Below are 18,599 nucleotides of genomic sequence, written 5' to 3'. Positions count from 1 at the left end.
TTTTGAGTTCACCACCCCCCCCACCTGCCCTCTGCGAACCAACTCTATCTTCACCTCCTCCCTCCCATACAGAAGACCCCAAAATAGCTTATAGTGTGTATTCGCGGTGGTTAGGGGCAGAGCTGGCCCGCGAATATTAAAAAAACGCGAATAATATTCAGGCCGGTTTGCCCATAACCCCTACTTCCCTCTGCTATTTTAAGCCCTGAAAGCACCTCCTTAAACCTTACCTGGTGGTCTAGCGGGTTTTCAGGCAGGAGCGATCTTCTCACACTCCTACCCTGTGCAGATCGCTCACAGGAAATGGCTGTCTTGAGCTCCCGTAGTCTCGAGCCATTTTCTGTGAGCCATTTCCTGCCCCGAAAACCCGCTAGACCACCAGGTAAGACTTAAAGGGGGGAGGGGTTAGGGGGCTTAAAATAGCCTGAAAAGAAAAATGAATTTTAGGTTTAAAATCGCGAATACGTGAATCCGTAGATACGGAAACTGCGAATACGGAGGGGGAAGTGTATAGGTCTTCAACCTATATGCATTTCAAGCGCAGCTTAAAAACCCAGCTGTTCAATGTTTCTGGCAAAACATTGAATCCTGTACCTTCCCTGTGAGCTAACCTCTTGGCTCCTTAGTTAGTGACCTGTACTCTGCAATCTGCATTTATAACTATAATTGTATCTAATGCTATTTATCTGTATTTGATAGTCTGCATTTAAAACTGTAAATGTTTCCTATGCTGATCACCTTCTGTTCCTTGGTTGCTTGTACTTATATCCTATACCGATTATGTACTGTCTTTAGATAACCCTGTTTTGAACTCCATGGTGCATATTAGCATACAAATAAAATTGTATGTTATGTTATAATCCTCATATACTGAAATGTGATGATTTAGCTGTTTCTTTCTAGATTTAAGTATGCTCTGATCCTATTGAAATCTATAAAGCTCTGGACATGGGAAGAGGGGAGATGCAGAGAGCAATGTTGGAACCAAAAGTGGAGGGAGAGAGAGGAAGCAATATGGAACCCAGCCTTGAATTATGCATGGGCCACAGTATTTGATTTCAGCACAATTTTTTTATATAAGGGAGTGTAATATGATGTAAGATGGTGGTTTGGTGGCTTTTTTTGATGTCAGTGAGCCACCTATAATGCCACAAGGGCATTTTCCCCCTAAATTGGTGGAGATCCTAATACGGAATTCACTCCTTTACACATCTGTTGATTTCTTTTTTGTCACGCACTCACAATTTATTGTGTGCCAGTTCCCAATTTATACAGCAAGGATTTTTTTTTATTTGGATATTTTTATTTCCTCTCTCTATAATATTGCAAAGAGTTTTTGTAGTGTTCACAGTATTTTTAGCCATTTTTAGTCCTAAAACTGTCCTCAATTTATACACGAGTATATACAGTAATTCTTTTTATCTTGTGGTCTTAGAAAAACTGAAACACAAAATTAGAGGAAAAGAGCACGTTCATTTTAAAAACCAGAAGGTCAAGATTTCTCCAAACACCTCTCAAAAGGCGCTGATAGTGTATAGGGGCGTCCATCTACTAATGATTCTACTAAGAGAAAAAGATATTCAGTATAAATAGGGCTTCCCTTTTGCCCAGAGTTTTAATTTATAGGGGAAAGGATACTTATGTTTTAGAACAGGGGTGTCCAACCTTTTGGCTTCCTTGGGCCGCATTGGCTGAAAAAAATGTTTCTGGAGCCGCGCAAACGCTGCAGCAAGATAGAGGAGGGAGCCGGCAAGACGGTAAACACCCGGGGCAGCAGAGGAAAACACTGCATCACCCTCAACCGCAGGGGCCCTCGGGCCGCAGGTTGGACACCCCACCTCTAGATTACAGCAAGAAAAATTGAGGAAAATAGACTTGAGCTAATGCAGACTGGGAAAAACTAGTATCAAACAAACAAAACGGCACAGACGATCATCCACAACCTTCCTTTAAAAAAAAAAAAATGAGAAAGAAGAGATGGAATTTATTTTACAAAAGACTTGTTTTAAATATCTGAAAATATTGCTGAGTTATGGATCATTAATTGAAGATCATTTCACTTTTATTGTAATTTGTTTTATTTTATTGCTCTTCTTTCTCCCTTTTGATCTCTAGTATATCTATATTATTGATTTACATTTGTCATTTTAATACAAAATTGGTACCATCAATACCAGTTAAGTATCAATGTCTGAGATTTCATCTGGGAGTATTTAATGACGGAATTGAAAAAGTGATGTGTCATTAGAGTATGTTCTATACAGATATGCTTCAAACGTTTTACAGCTTTGTCCTTACTCGTAAATGGCCAGAGATCATACACACTTATAAAGCACAGACACAGTGAAATTATATTATTCAAATGTCACTTGTTTGTTTTTCTTATTAAAGTTGATTGCATTACATGGGGGTTAAGGATTTCGATAAAGTACCTATTGTAATTTCTTGACCCGAGGTGCCTGGAGATACATGTCTTCATCTTGATGTCACTACACAAAAACAATAGCTTATTATATGAAACATATACCATGCTTGAATATACTTAAACCCTTCCAAATTCAAGCTCCATTAACGTATAGTGCCTACAGAAGATTTCACTTTCACTGATACTGCCTCTGTTTTCTCAATGCATGACTTAAGAAGTTGCTTCTTTGAATAATTTGTTGTATTTACAGTACTTAATATTCCACTTCCCAACATAACATTGAGGTGACAGAGTATTCCCTCTGAGAAATTGTCTGAAATAAAATCTCTTATTTCACTGCAGAGGTGGGAATCTATTGTCTACTCATAAGCTAATGCACAAAGCTACCAAGAGCCTAACTATATGGCTACCTGGTTGTGTCAGGATCCAGAAAACCTCTGTGTGTAACAATGGAAGGATCTCTGGGCTGTGGCTCCTGAATACTGTCAAGACCACCTGGAGCCAGTGGCGTACCAAGGGGGGGTGGTCCGCCCCGGGTGCAGCCTTAGGGGGGGTGCACAGACGGCCCGGTCCCTATCACGCTTCCTTCCTCCTTACTTAAGGTGACCAGCAAGTGAACTCTTCCGACCCTCCCAGCGAGAACAGCAAACCTCCCTCCAGTAGCGTCGGCAGCCTGATGACATCATCAGTGATGCTTCACCGGCAGGAGAAAGCAGCAAAGCAGCCTGTTTAGCGCTGCAGTTGCCGATGCTACAGGAGGGAGGTTTCCTGCTCTCGCTGGGAGGGTCGGAAGGGTTCACTTGGGGGGAGAGATAGGAGGGTCAGCGGGGGTTCGGTTGGGTGGGGAGAGAAGCGGTCTGCCTCAGTGCCCCAAGGCCTGGCACCATTACCTTCTTCAGGCAACAGCAGCTTTTACAATTCGCTGCTGTTGCCGGCTTCAGGCCTTACTCTCTGCCAGGTCCTGCCTACTTCCTGTTTTCATGAAGACAGGACCCGACAGAGAGGAAGGCCTGAAGCCGGCAACAGCAGTGAATTGTGAATGCTGCTGCTGCCCGATGAAGTTCAGAACACAAGGCCTTGGGTGACAGAAGGAGGAAAGGGAGCAGAGGGGGAGAGAATTGGGGAGAGCGTTGCTGTACCCAACTGGAGGGAAGAAGAGACGCCAGGGCATGGAGGGAAGGAAGAAGGTATGCCAGACCAAGGGAAAAGGAAGGGGGAAAGGAAGGAGGAGATGTCAGAGCATGGAGGGGGAGGGAGAGATGAAGAAAAGGAAAGGAGAGAGATGCCGGGAATCAGGGAAGACCGTGGGGTGGGAAGGAAAGAAAAGAGAAGAGAGAGATGCCAGAGCATAGGGGAGGGGGTGGTGACAGAGAGAAAAAAACGGAGAGGTGACAGAGTTGAAATCAATCATGTACAAAGGAGAGAAGGGGCACGGGATAGATAGTTTATGGAAGGAGCATAGAAAGAGGGAAGATGCCATATGGAAGAGAGAGAGAGAGGATGGACACTGGATGGAAAGAGCACAGAGGGCAGTGAATGGAAGGGGCGAGATAGAGGGTGAACAGTAGATGGAAGGGGTAGAGAGAGGGAAACAGACACGGATGCAAGTGTGGGAGAGAGGAGGGACAGCTGCTGAATGGAAGTGTGAGAGGGAAAGGGGGAGCAGATGCAGGAAGGAAGTGGGGAGGAGAAAGAAAAAAAGGGCACATGCTGGATTGAGGGAAGAGGATAGAGTTAGTTACTGGAAGGGGTGAGGGAAAGAGGTGGCAAGCTATAGGTAGATACAGTGAAAGAGGGAAATTGAGGACTGAATAGTAAAAAAGAATTTAGACAAAGGCAGAAAATAAATTGAGAAGGAAGACCAAGAAAGAACAGGAGAAAGGGAGCAGAGAGAGAGATACCAGACCAATGGGGGTGAAAGGAGAGATGGAAGGGGAGGCATACAGTTTCTGGAAGGGGCATAGAAGGAGAGAAGATGCCATATAGGGGCAGAGAGATGGCAGACAGTGGATGGAAGGAAGAGAGTAACAAGAAGATGAGGAAAGCAGAAACCAGAGAAGACAAAGGTAGAACAAAAATTTTCTATTTATTTATTGCTTTAGGAGACATGTGTCAATGTTTCTGTGGTGTTGCATTGTATGCAAAGTCCAGCTTCTTGCTATGTATTTCTATTTTATCCCCCTTTTACAAAACTGTGGAGCGTTTTTTAGTGCCAGCCTTGGTAGTAGCAGCTCTGATGCTCAGAATTCTATGAGCGTCAGAGCTGTTACCACCGTGGCTAAAATCCACACTACAGTTTTGTAAAGGGGGAGGGGTTAGTTTGTGGTGACATTCCATACTAGGCGAAGGTGTTTTCTGTGTTCTGTGTGTTCGAAAGACATGGTTTTCTGTTAGGATTGACTGCAAGATTGATCTGTACTAGTCTGGCTTGTTTAGTTTTACAATGGGTGTATTGCTGTTTTACTTCTCACTGCAGTATGTAAGATGCTGCATTTTCCTAGGTACTCATGTGTGACATGTGGCTTGTTACTAAAAATCATGTTTTTCATACAGATATGGGTGTGTGTGCAAAAAAATGATGGGCCCTGGGTGTCACACATGCTAGGTACGCCATTGCCTGGAGCCATGAAAATTAGAGTGCCCTAAGCTTCTAGAGGTTTTGGGTCTATTATTGGGTAAGATCGTCCAGACCTTTCCCGAATAACATAGAAACATGATGGCAGATAAAGGCCAAATGGTCCATCCGCAGTAACCATTACCTCTTTCTCTCTTTCTGAGAGATCCCTCATGCCTATCCTAGGCCCATTTGAATTCAGACAGTCTTTGTCTCCAGCACCTCTTCTTGGAGACTGTTCCATGCATCTAACCATCCTTTCTTGAAAAAAATATTTCCTTAGATTACTCCGGAGCCTATCACCTTTTAACTTCATCCTATGCCCTCTCATTGCAGTTTCCTTTCAAATGAAAGAGACTCGACTCATGCGCATTTACATTACATAGGTATTTAAATGACTCTATCATATCTCCCCTCTCCCGCCTTTCCTCCAAAGTATACAGATTGAGATCTTTAAGTCTGTCCCCATATGCCTTATGATGAAGATCATATACCATTTTAGTAGCCTTTTTCTGGACAGACTCCATCCTTTTTATATCTTTGTGAAGGTGCGGTCTCCAGAATTGTACACAATATTCTAAATGAGGTCTCACCAAAGTCTTATACAGGGGCATCAATGCCTCCTTTTTCCTACTGGCCATACCTCTCCCTATGCAACCTAGCACCCTTCTAGCTTTTACAGTCACCTTTTCAACCTGTTTAGCCACTTTAAGATCATCACATAAAATCATACCCAAGTCCCGCTCTTCTGTTGTGCACATAAGTTCTTCACCCCCTAAACTGTACCGTTCCCTCAATTGCCCTTTGAAAGGTTGTCTGCTGAGATTAGCTTTGAACATGGAATCATTGCCTGATCCAGAGCATTCTGCAGGCTGAGATTGAATAAGCTGACCCTAATTTATTTATTTTAAAAATTTCTAATGATGTCGTATAGAGCATCTGCCACATAATCCACTTCTGACAGAAGGAAATGGGGCACAGGGTCATTGCTTTTGTGCTCAAGAGTCCGCAACCTTGTATGGCAAGCGTGAGTTATAAAGGATGCTGCAGCGGCAGCTTTGATTCCCAAAGACAAAGCCTCGAAGAGCCTCTTGAGAACAACATCAACTCGGCAAGCCTGCACATCCTTTACCACCACAACACCCTTGCTCAGAAGGGAGGTGTGTTTAGTAAACTGTGCCACCAAGTAATCCACCTTGGGCTGAGTGAACATCTGGTAACACTCTTGTACCATAGAGTACAGCTGAGCCATAGTCCTTGCCATTTTAAAGGACCCCTCTGGAGCATCCCAATGCTCAATGACCAAAACTTTAATGTCAGGATGTCAGGGGAACGTAGAAGATTGAACTTTCATTCCACTTATAATAGAGGAGGAAGCAGAAGAAACCCGTGGGAGTCCAAGTTTAACTCCCAAAGCGAATCAGTGATGAGGTCTAAAATAGCTGAGGGTTTAAATAAATGCATCTCCAGGATCAAGAATCATCATAGACTCCAAAGTGCCTGATCGTGCCCTAGAATCCCCAGACAGGGAGGGCACGACCTGAGACAACAATGGTATAGTAAGGGATTCATTACAGTCCGAATCTCCCTCTGAAAGGTCTCCTAGACCCCTGGCTAGATGCAGTCAGTGAAGTAGATACACCCCAGGAGCCTCTGTTCTTTTGTGTTGCATCCAAAGTGCTGCCAGACTTATCCTTGGAAGGATGGCTCTCCTGAAAGGCTTTCCACATCAAATTATTAAATTCTGGGGGAAAAGCTGAACTAAACAGTGCAGAGTCTCCAGTGGAAGAATCCAGTTTGCATCTCTTGGACTCTGCAGCCTCTGAGCAGGATGATTGCTGTTCCAGGGACCAGAAAGAAAAATGTTCCGACCAACAGGCTTCCTCAGCCCTAGAGCACAAAGGGGAGATTAAGCCAGCCATTCCCACCCTCTTCTCATGCTGCGCTGCACTTGGCTCAAGGACGCTCTTCGGACACAACTTGCACAATCCTGGCATGAATTAGGAAGGAGCCTGAGGACTCCATCCCTGCCAGTTTTGAGGCAAAATGAGGTGTTTTGAAGCTTCTGGAGAACTCTGGAAAAAAAATTTGGAAAAAGATGGCCGCCAGCAGCATTTTGGCACAACAAATGCTTTAAAAAAAATGCCAAAATAAAAAAATTAAACCCAGCAATTTTAGAGGTAGGAAACACATGGGAACTAAAGCACTTCTTTAGGCTTGCATGCTTAAGGAAAAAGCTGTAGGGGGCAGCAGAGCCCTCAGTGAATTAGGAAGGATTTAGAAAAAAATCCAGAGTGGATTTCTTCTGCAAGGCTTGTGGCTAAAGGGAAATTATCCACTTGTCTTGAATGACACACCTATTGCACTAGAAATATAATTTACTCCAATCAAGAAAAAAAAAGAATTTGAGCTAGCAACCAGATCACTGCTAATTTGATCCAAAAAGGAGCCAAAGAAATGTAAGGTATCAAAGAAAACATAGGTTTAAAAGAAATGCAATTCAAATTTTGCATTGAGGGTATTCAGTGATGTTATTGCCAACTCTCAAGCAAATCACAAATGCACAACAGAATATGGTATGCGCATTCATTGTTTGTTGGTCTGTCCTTCGTTTCTTTTGGGAAAATGTATTGAAATGATATTATCAATGCGATTATTGCCAAATTCTATCGTTAATAATGTGAACTCTAGAACAGGTAAAGTATACCACAAAAAAACCCCAGAAAATGTTGGCCTACTGTGGTTGACAGATGCACACTCCACTCCAGCATCCAGTTGCCAAGCAGGAATGAGGTGGACAACATGATTACACCATGTGTATCTGAGCAAGTGACAATCTCTGCCGCCTCCTCCTCCCCACCCCTGAAAGGATAAACGCACTGAATGGTGCACATTTTTACCGCCTAATAACTTAGCAAATTTAGAAAAGCATAATGCAACAATACTTTTTCATCTTGCAGAAGTAATGATTTATGAGAAGGTTACCCATAAAATAAGATAATTTGCTATATGATACACACTAGTCTATGGGACCAAAAAAGAAGAGACAAAGCCTCGAAATATAATGAAGAGAACAAAAAAAGAGGCACTGGGGATGTTACAGCCACCTGATGATCATGAATCTTTTATTTGGAAATAAGGCTCTAAAATATATAAAAACAAACACAGACTTTGTCTGTTTTTATATATTTTAGAGACTTATTTCCAAATAAAAGATTCATGATGATCAGGTAGCTGTAACATCCCCAGTGCCTCTTTTTTGTTCTCTACACACTAGTCTATGGCATATCACATTAAATTAAGGGCTTCTTTTACAAAGGTGCATTAGGGCCTTAACGCACGGAATAGCGCGCCCTAGCCGCTACCGCCTCCTCTTGAGCAGGTGGTAGTTTTTGGGTAGCGCGCGCTAATCCGGTGCATGCGCTAAAAACGCTAGCGCACCTTTGTAAAGGAGCCCTAAGTGTAAGTTATTGTTCCCACATGGAACAACGACCCCCTGCTTATGTTAATTGCTCTTTACACTGTGCTAAACCTGTTGCAAAACATCGTGGCAATTTAGAAGTAATGCAATATTTAAATTATAGACATTCGCTTTGCTTTTTCTGTATTTAGTTTACATTTAGGGCTCCTTTTACTAAGCTGCGCTAGCGGGATTAGCACGCGCTAACCCCCCACGCTATGTGCCAAAAACTAACGCCAGCTCAATGGTGGCGTTAGCGTCTAGCGCGCGCTAAAACCGCTACCGCAGCTTAGTAAAAGGAGCCCTTAGTATTTCTAGGCCTGAAATAAGGAGTTTTTATTATGGAAAAAGACATCCGAAGATGTCTTATGGATATAGCATTCCCAATTTCAAAAAAGCCAGCCATCTAAAATGAAAAGAAAACTTGGCAAAAAATCCTCAAAGCTGCTACAGGAGATCACGTGACAATAACATGAAATGATATAAATTAATCACTACAAAATTGTACTTACCAGATCAGTCTTGGGTAAGTCCTGATAATCGGATGAAATGTGAGAGGCTGCTCTGCTTCCACCATTACTTTCAGTAGTATGCTTTGATAGCTGGGCATGTTGCCTGTAGGTTGCGCTTTTAGGGGTCCAACAGAACAGGTTGATGGATTCATGGACACATCGCTCAATGTCAATTTCTGTGGGGGACAAATTTACATGAAAAAAAAAATGCCTTCATAGAGGAGAAATTACATTAACATATATTTTTGAAATTCTGTTCAAGGGGGGGTGGAGAAAAGATATTGGTACTGCTGGTTTATTATATGAAGAACAATTTTATAAACTAGAAGCCCACATTTGCAAGTCCATTATAAGTAAATATTAGATTACCAGTCTATGCATGGTTATTTGCATATATACCCGCTCAATTGCTAACATGGATGCCTAAGCACTATTCTATAAATGTCTGCTTAACCTACATAGTGTATATTTGCAGGGCTTGGGCAGGACAAAGGCAGGGCTATCATCTATGCAGGTAACATACAGAATACTGTAAGTTACAAGCTTATCTTCTTCCTACACCAGCTCTTGGGTGCACCGATACCGAATTACTCTAGAGATGTCTAACTTCTATTATAAAACTGGCACCTACCACTGGGCCATGGGGCTCCCAAATGGAGGCAGCCACTTACAGAATTGCCTTCATAATGTACCCACTCCTGTTAAGGTAACATACAATGATAGAATTACAATGAATTAACATGTCACCCAGTTACAATTGATAAAAGAGTTCCTTGTATGATAAAGATTCTACTGTAAAGAGAACACTGGAAAATAAGTGAGACCAAAAAGGACAAGGCAGCTGCAAAAATGTGGTCTAGATCAGTGGTTCCCAACCCTGCCCTGGAGGACCACCAGCCAGTCAGGTTTTCAGGATAGCTCTAATGAATATGCATGGGGGCAGATTTGCATGCCTGTCATCTCCATTATATGCAAATCTCTCTCATCCATATTCATTAGGGCAATCCCAAAAACTCAACTGACTGGTGGTCTTCCAGGACAGGGTTGGAAACCACTAGTCTAGATCAATTACCAAAGGGGGGTCATATTATTGCTTATAGTTTTCACACTGGTGCTAATTCAACTCTTCTCTGTGTATGGAGACTAGTGAAATGTCTTTTCTAATTAGTGGTGGTGGTAGGGGAATTATCACAGCTAGGGTTAGAATTTTCAGGTTTGTCATGTTAGCATGGTAACTATGGAAAATGTAACCTGTAAATTGTACATTATGGGGCTCATAATCCAAACTTAAACATATCTAAAAACCCACCCAAGTTGGCACTTGGATGACTTAAAAGAAAGGTCATCCAAGTGCCGATAATCAAACTGAATTTCTGGACGTATCCAGTGTGCCCAGAGCTGAAAGGGGCATATCTGGAGAAGTGGTTAGGGGGACCTAGACTTAGTCGACCTGTAGGGATAATCGAATGTTTCACGAGACTTTCTGGATGAAACTCAGAGGGGCTGCCACAGGCAAAGGCAGCGGAATAGCCGTGAGGTGGGAAAGGCCAGCCAACCAACCTCCAACAGCACCCCAATCTCTGCCGGTGACAACGCAGAGGGGCAGGAGTCATGGGCCCTGATGTACCTCCCACCCGTCACCCCCAACCCGTCCCAGTATGAAGGACCCCGTGAGCAGAATCCGCACCACCCCCCATCCAAGGCACCCCCACAACAACCCCGCTGGGGCCTCCACAATACGAGGCCCCCCCGACAGCCGAGGAAGAGCTGCAAGCAATCACCGACCATAGGAGCTACCCGGGCCACAAGCCCACCACCATACCCTGCCACTCCAGCACACTCCTCCCCCAGACCCAGCTAACACCCGTGTGCCAGAGCTGTGCAGAACAAGCCATTGGCAACAGGGCTGGGAACCCACAACCGCAGGGGACATAAGCTGCAACATGAGCAACCACACCCCTAACACCGACAGGCAGGGGTAGCTATCTGGTTCGTTTTGTTCATGTGTTAATTTTTTTTTTAAATAAAGTTTGTATTGCGTTTGGTTTGGTGGAGATAGGGAAAGGGGAGCCAAAAGTCCTGCAACCACGCCTTCACCAAGTCGTAGAAACGCAGTAGCACCCAAAGAACTCCCCAACTCCTGCCTCCAGCACTCAAAGACTCATCGCGATAGCAGCAGAGAGCGGGGCTGCTTGCACACCCCCATGTCCGCCTGAAAGCTACACCCCTGCGCAAGCCCCCCCCCTCAATACTCCCACACTGCTGCCGCCTACTGCATGAACCAACCCCCAGGCATAGCGCGCCCGGGCAAACAAAACCCCATAACGCACAACTGGCAACTGCCCCTTACCGATGAGATAGCCCCAGCAACCGGGCAGGCACAACGAGTGCGCGGCTCGCCTGAGGAGATCGCCGAGCCAACGGCAAACTACTAGCATGCAAGCAAACACGGCCCAACAGCGGGATCACGCAAAGGACCCCCCCGTCCTCCAAGGGACAGGGATGCACGCTGTTCCCCGGAGGCATGCTATCCCCTAACCCTCCTCCCATCATGCCCTACTTCCCGTTGCTCCACCCATCCCTTCCAGGTGGGAAACCAAGTCCCTCCCTCCTACCTCCTATCCTGCTACCTCCCTTCATGCCCTTGCAACTGTCTCCACATGGGCAACTACTTGGGCCATCCAGCCCATTGTTATAGTCGCCCATCGAGACAAGCTTTGGGCTCTTTTTTACATCTCATTTGTACTTAGCCAGGTAGAACAATGATCAATAGATTTTAAGTTAAAACTTAACTCTGAAAAGACAAAAATATTTTTGGTTAGTCTAAATGATAAAATTAAAGAGACCACACTGAGATTGAATGGCCAGGATTATCTGATAAACACCACTATTAAAATACTTGGCGTTATTTTGGATCGCCATCTAACCTTTGATGAGCATGTTGATTCAGTGGTTTAAAAATGTTTCTTCGTATTGTGGAAACTCCGCACTATCAAAAACTATTTTGATTCAGTATCTCTCAGACTATTGGTTCAGTCTTTAATACTGAGTATCCTTAAGTATCCTTATTGTAACATTATCGGCCTCTTTTACAAAGCCAGGCTAGCAGCTGTGCTGCGCTAATGGCCCCGAAGCCCATAGAGATTTAAAGGGCTTCGGGGCTGTTGCTGCGCAGCTTTGTAAAAGAGGCATTATATCCTTGAGTATCCTTATTGTAACATTATATGCATATATATATACTGGATGAGTTTAAAATGATTTGCTATATAGATTCCAATGAGTTTTTAGCACAAATATGGCATTCTAATGAAGACAAGTGGCACCAAGGCCTCTATTTCAAAACAAAGGAAACTGTTTTATAAAATAGCAACACTGTCCAAATCTGACTAAACTTTAAGACCCTACATCAATATTGCCAAACAAATATTTACAAATAAAATCTCTCAATTCAAGCATGCACCTTCTAGTCAGTTTGCATAATGTATGCCACTTATGTTGGGTTCTTTCTGGACCTCTTTTGTCATGGTTACAGTTGCTAAAAGGAACCACTGTGTGAAGTGAAAGAACTGTTCACATTGAAGTTACTTAACTGTGTTTGCCTTGTAATTACTACAAAGACATGCACTGTAGGCCTGCAGCAAAACAGGAAATCTCAACATTATTTGGTGCCTGATAGCATACAAAATTCATCTGTCTTACAGCACTTCCTTGACAGCAATCCAAGCTGGCTGCCACTCAATAAGGAGACATTTTGGAAAAGCTACCATAGTGTCAGACAGGGCACGGTGAAACACAAAGAACAGCTGGCACCCGTTAAAGAATCGGTCGACAATGCAAGAGACACTCCATGTCCTCCATTACATCAGCTACATTATAAATTACAGTGGCAGAATTAAAGAAATGTGCCACAAGCAATCCCACCAAACAACCAGAAGCGCTGGATTGTACTTCTTTCTGAAATGAAAACCTCTCTCTCTCTAAATACCTTTTGTGGGAGTACTGGAATGAATCAGCTGGAAATCACAGGAAGCTTGCATACTGTCTTTTATCCTTTATTCACTAAGCAATCAACCTGCTGCGTACCAGAACCTGTCACTGCCAAGACTTGTTAAATATTCTGCGATGATAACAGGGTTAAAAAAAATAATTATATCTAATATAATAAAACGCTAGGCTGCGCATGCGCACTTTCTATGCGTGCGTCCGTTTTCCGTGAGCTGTAGCGACCCATAGGAAGTGCGCATGCGCGGCTTACGGTTCTTTGAAAGTCGCAGCTGTGGCTACTCTCATGATCCCCGCCTGCTTCGGACTTCCGACGCAGGTGGGGATCATGAGAGGAGCCACCGCCGCGTCTTTAAACTACAACAAAAAAAATACAGCAAGGTGGATGTCGGCCGCGGCGGCTGCAGGCCGCGGCAGCTGTAGCCCGCCGCGGCCGAGCACGGAGACGGACCAAAGTTTTTTTCAACTTCAGAGACGCTGACGTCACAGGAAGGAGAGGTTCACAGTCACTACAATCGAGTGAGAAAGGTCAGCCACTGTAAATTGACAGACAATAGTACTGATTGAATAATTTATGGATATGGAGGTTGAAGAAAAATGCAAACATTGTCAGTTTTGGAAAAAAAGACAATAGCGGGGCACTTTTGAACTTTGATAAGCAGCCATGCACGGTGCCACATTGTATTGCCGTCCCCTTGGAGTGACTGCGTGCTGTCTTTCACCTTCGGAGTTGCCCGTGTGTCTGTCTACCTGCACCCCCCTCCCCTTGCCTGCTGAGCCATTCTCATCTAAATTCCGGAAGTCTCTGGCTTCTTTTGATAATGGGGGAGATATTTATCGTTTTTCATTTTCATCCGTATGTCTTTTACAGACTTGAGCCGCCTGATTCCTTTATAAGACTTTGGGGGTGGGTGGGGGGGAATTTTCACATTGATCACAGAAGTCTGAATCCATGTTGACTGTGCGCGACAATTCCTGGGGGCAAAATATTAAAATGAGTGGGAGGAAGGCAGACAGAAAGAAAAGAAGAAAGACACAGGGACAGGGAGAGATACAGAAAGACAAACAGACAAAGGGGGCCAGAAAGAAAGACAGCAGGACAGAGACGGAAATAAAGGCAGACAGACAAACATATATTCTAGCACCCGTTAATGTAACGGGCTAAAATACTAGTGTATATATATATATATATATATATAATGCCATACAATGAATTGAACACAGTTCACATGTACACAAGATGCTTTCCAAAGTATAAGGGATCAGAAGAGGATCATTTATCAATCCATTTACTGCTCCTACATGATATGGCTATCAAACATTTTTTACTCTGAAACTGCTGCAAGTAAAACTGGACCGTATCACTATTCTGCCCATTTAAACCCCACTGAGTGAATGAGCGCTTGATTTTCAGTGGCACTTAACTGGTTAGTGCCACTGAATATCACCACTAACTAGCCATCTACTAACTGGTTAGGAACAGGTTAGGTTAGGGGCAGTCTGGTAAGCTGTCCTAACTTTGGAGTCCTTTTACAGACGCGTGGTAAAAAGTGGCCTTTGTGTATCTTCACACAGGTCTTTTCCTTGTGCTAAGGACATTTGTTTCTGCAGCTGGAACACTCCCTATTTGTAAGCACCAAGTCCAGAATAGTTCTATCCCACATGGGTTCTGTTACTAATTGCTGGAACAATTCTTCCAGAAGTGAATCCAAGATCTTACTTCTATATGACCCTGTAGCAGGGACATTCCGATGTCAGGCATATCAAAATTTGTAATATCCTTCAAATGGTATGTCGTAGACCAGTGGTCTCAAACTCACGGCCCAGAGACCACATGTACTATTTTGAGGCCCTCGGTATATTTATCATAATCACAAAAGTAAAATAAAACAGTTTCTTGATCCTATGTCTCTTTAGCTATAAATTACAATATCATTATTAAGACTTAGCCAAAAGGAAAGATTTATAAACTACCGTATTTTTCACTCTATAAGACACACCTGACCTTAAGAAGCACCCTCCTATAGAGGAGGAAAAACCAAGAAAAAAAAAAATTCTGAACCACATGGTGTACCGTCCCACCGTCCTTCTTAAATAAAGCCCAGAGCAGTCTGCAACACAATTGATAGCATGCAACCCCCCCAAAAACCCAACAAATAACACATAAATGAGAAATACTGTACCCCATCCACCAAATAAAAACAAATTCTATTTAATCCCAAACAGAATACCACACTCAACATATCTCCCAAAGATGGTAGTTTCTGAATTTCCTTTTCATGAATGCCTGAGCTAGAATGTGAAACAGGTCTAGAATTCAGATTGAAGTTGCTGATGGGCACTGAGCTGGACTGAAATGACTAGCTGGGCCAGCTCTTCCCATCGTTCTGGAACTTTAAACAAAGGAAAGTGATTGAAAAGATGGATGCCTAATACCCAAGCCAGTGGCAAGGCACAAGGCCAGTGGCAAGACATGGTACAAGGTCAGTCAAGGCAAGGCACAAGGCACAAAGCCAGTCAAGGCTTCCATTATAGTATCAATAACCTTAGTTACCCTATCCAGCCTACCATAAAGATACTAGGTGTAACTCTGGATCAATGCCTAACCATGAAAGACCCAGGTAGACTCCATAATCAGAAAGGGATTCTTTACTCTCTGGAAACTCAGATCCATTAAAGCTTATTTCGATACATCGGCTTTCAGAACCCTAGTTCAAGCACCCGTACTGAGTCTACTTGACTACTGTAACATCGCCTATTTAGCAATTTCCCAAAAGAATATGCGACGCCTACAAATGATGCAAAATGCAGCAGTTAGACTGATCTTTAGACTAAAGAAATTTGACCACGTGACACCTTACTACCGGCAGCTGCATTGGCTGCCGATGGAGGCACGCGTAAAGTTCAAATTTGCCTGTTTTTGCTTTAAAGCATTATACGGACTTACCCCTAAATACATTACTGACCTTTTCTCCTTCTCAGCCAACAGACACAAGAGAAGCTCATATTCCAACTTCGTTTCCCCCCCAGTGAGAGGTTGCAAACTGAAAAAACACCATGAACATCTTCTCTCACACCAAGCAGCATCATGGGGTAAAGACCTAGAACAATTACTTTCGCCCACTACTTATGAGGAATTCAGGAAACGTCTAAAAACACACCTGTTCCTAAAGCATCTAGACAACTGATCCACTCATCTCTCTCCCCCCAATAGTGATTAACTTGTCCTATTGATCACTTTTTCCTCAACAATGAATTTCCTTTCATATTCATTCTCTTTCTTCTACCCCTCTTGAAGTCAATCAATTTGTACTTTGCTTAATCTTTTGTAAACTGCATAGAACTTCATGGTACTGCGGTATATAAGCTGTTATTATTATTATTATAGTTGTAAGAGTTTTAAAATGTATTTATGATAGAGAGTCAATGCACTTGATTGTCCAGGGGCCAAAGAGTTAATTAATTCTGTCCTGCTTCCATTATAGTCCATTGGAGTAATTTTGTCAGAGATAATACTGCTTTCTCAGCAGCATGTCATAATTGGTCTTGGAGGAGCAAACGAAGGAAAGGGGTTCAGTACTAATGACCTGTGGTATCTAATGAGGTCTCAAAAATGCACAGCTCATCCAAACTCCAAATCACCCAATCCCTAAGCAGGTGTGAGGTGAGGCACGGCACAACGGTGGCAAAGGCACCCCACCCCCATCATACCTTTTTTTAATCCTGTTGGAGCAGGAGCTTTCCGTGCTCCTGCCCTTCTCTCGCTGGACCGCTGCCTCCTGATGTCTTCCGGCGATGAACAAGACAGGCGCGAGATTTTCCCTGCCTGCCTGGTCCCGTGCATCTTCTCTGAATGGCGAGACTCATGAGAACTGACCAGAGAGCTGCTTGGGACCAGGCAGTGTAGCGGTCCTGCGAGGGAAGGTCAGGAGCACAGAAAGCTCCTGCCAATACAGCGCTGGACCGCTAGGATTAAAAAAAGGTATGGGACCGGGGGTGTATTCGTTCCATAGGACGCACCCTTATTTCCATCCACTTTTGGGAAGAAAAAAAGTACGTTAAGCTGATAATCAAATACTGTAGGGGAAGAACACTACAATAAACAGGTCTTCTTCTTTAAGGTATAAATTATAAAGGATGGAAAATCTTTTGTTTAAATCAAGAAGTTATCTGTTGAAAAAGGTCTGAACCTAGTAACCTCAATCAGTAATGGATTTCTCTTGTTGGAAATAATTGAAGATGAGTGGTAGCAAATTTAGTAGTGCAAGCCTAGAGGTGGGTGGAAGGGCCTAAACAACTAGAGATCTGCTAGCTGTTAGAAAATCAAGTAAATTTTTTTGGCCCCCTCTGTTATGTCCTATAGGTTGCGAAGTAGGTCAGAGCCTTGTGCTGATTGAAACTTCTCCCAAATGAATAAAGATATTTTAAAAAAGAGTAATTTTTTAAAAAAACAAACCTTTATTCATTTTAAAACATACACAAAGTGCATACAGAAATACAATTGGCACCAAATAACAGCACTTATTACTAACAAATAATAATATAGACATATTCCCCCCCCCCCCCCAACCCGGATATGTGTAAAACTCAATAAAATGTAAGGCTCAAGTAAATTGTCTTACCAGAAAGGTTTTCTTTAGACTAAAACAACTTAGAGCTATTTGATCCTATTTCTCTGAAAAACATTTTGCATTGCTGGTACAGGGTTTAATATTGTCTCAAATAGACTATTGTAATGTGTTATATCGTAGTATCTTTGTTAAATTACAAAACAGAATCCAGTTACCACAAAATACAGAGGCTCGTTTAATCTTCAGGTGATAAAAGGTTGATCATTCAACACCTTTGTTGAAAGAGCTTCACTGGCTCCCTTTTCACATTCAGTTAGAGCAGTGGTTCTTAAACCTGTCTTAGGGGACCTCCAGTCAGTCGGGTTTTCAAGATATCCTTAATGAATATGCCTGAACAAGATTTGCCTATAAATTAGGTAGGAGGCATGCAAATTTATCTCATGTATATTCATTAAGGATATCTTGAAAATCCGACTGATTGGGGGGTCCCCCAGGACAAGTTTAAGAACCACTGGGTTAGAGCTTAAATTTTCCATATGGTTTAATGCACCAGACCACTTAACTCAGCTTAATCTTGTTCCTCAGGCTACACCAGGTAATTGTTTACTCAATCATCTTAACACTAAATTTTCCAAGTTGAACTAAACACATGACAAAGTAACCACCATGCCTTAATGACATATTCTCCCCCCCCCCCCTTTTTACAAAACCGCTTGGTAATGGCCCTGAAGCCCTAAAAATCCCTATGGGCTTTGGAGCAGTTACTGCAGTGGCTCATGCCAAATGGCTTTGCAAAAGAGGCCAGATATTTATTAAAAATTTAGGGCTCCTTTTACAAAGACGCGCTAGCGGTTTTAGGGTGCGCTAGCTGCTACCGCCTCCGCTTCTCCTAACAGAAGTCTTAAAACAGAAGGTAATGATTTATACTGTAGTTATATGCTTAACACAGAAGTTTTAGGAATCTTTTTCTATAAAGATCAACTAACATCTCAGTTAACATTTTAATTGTTACATG

The 18,599-nt window shown here is 43.0% G+C and overlaps 1 protein-coding gene across 8 annotated transcripts in view; it reads right to left on the bottom strand.

The window, feature by feature from the left end:
- TBCK (TBC1 domain containing kinase) overlaps positions 1–18,599 on the bottom strand; it is a 433,115-nt gene that overhangs the window by 213,215 nt on the left and 201,301 nt on the right. For 6 of the 8 annotated variants that reach the window (XR_004540453.1, XM_033956547.1, XM_033956522.1 and 3 more), the window contains exon 23: positions 9,012–9,187. Coding sequence is in view for 6 of the 8 variants with exons in the window: in XM_033956547.1 (XP_033812438.1) it covers positions 9,012–9,187 (176 nt within the window). In the remaining 2 variants the exon portion in view is untranslated. Of the gene's footprint in view, positions 1–2,114; positions 2,490–9,011; positions 9,188–18,599 lie in introns of those variants that run through there. The other 2 variants (XR_004540454.1, XM_033956561.1) reach the window with 2 other exon arrangements.

The sequence above is a fragment of the Geotrypetes seraphini genome, chromosome 1, assembly GCF_902459505.1.
Source record: "Geotrypetes seraphini chromosome 1, aGeoSer1.1, whole genome shotgun sequence".
Classification (NCBI taxonomy): Eukaryota; Metazoa; Chordata; class Amphibia; order Gymnophiona; family Dermophiidae; genus Geotrypetes; species Geotrypetes seraphini.
The sequence above is the reverse complement of the archived record's forward strand: the minus strand, read 5'-3'. Positions and strand labels throughout refer to the sequence as shown.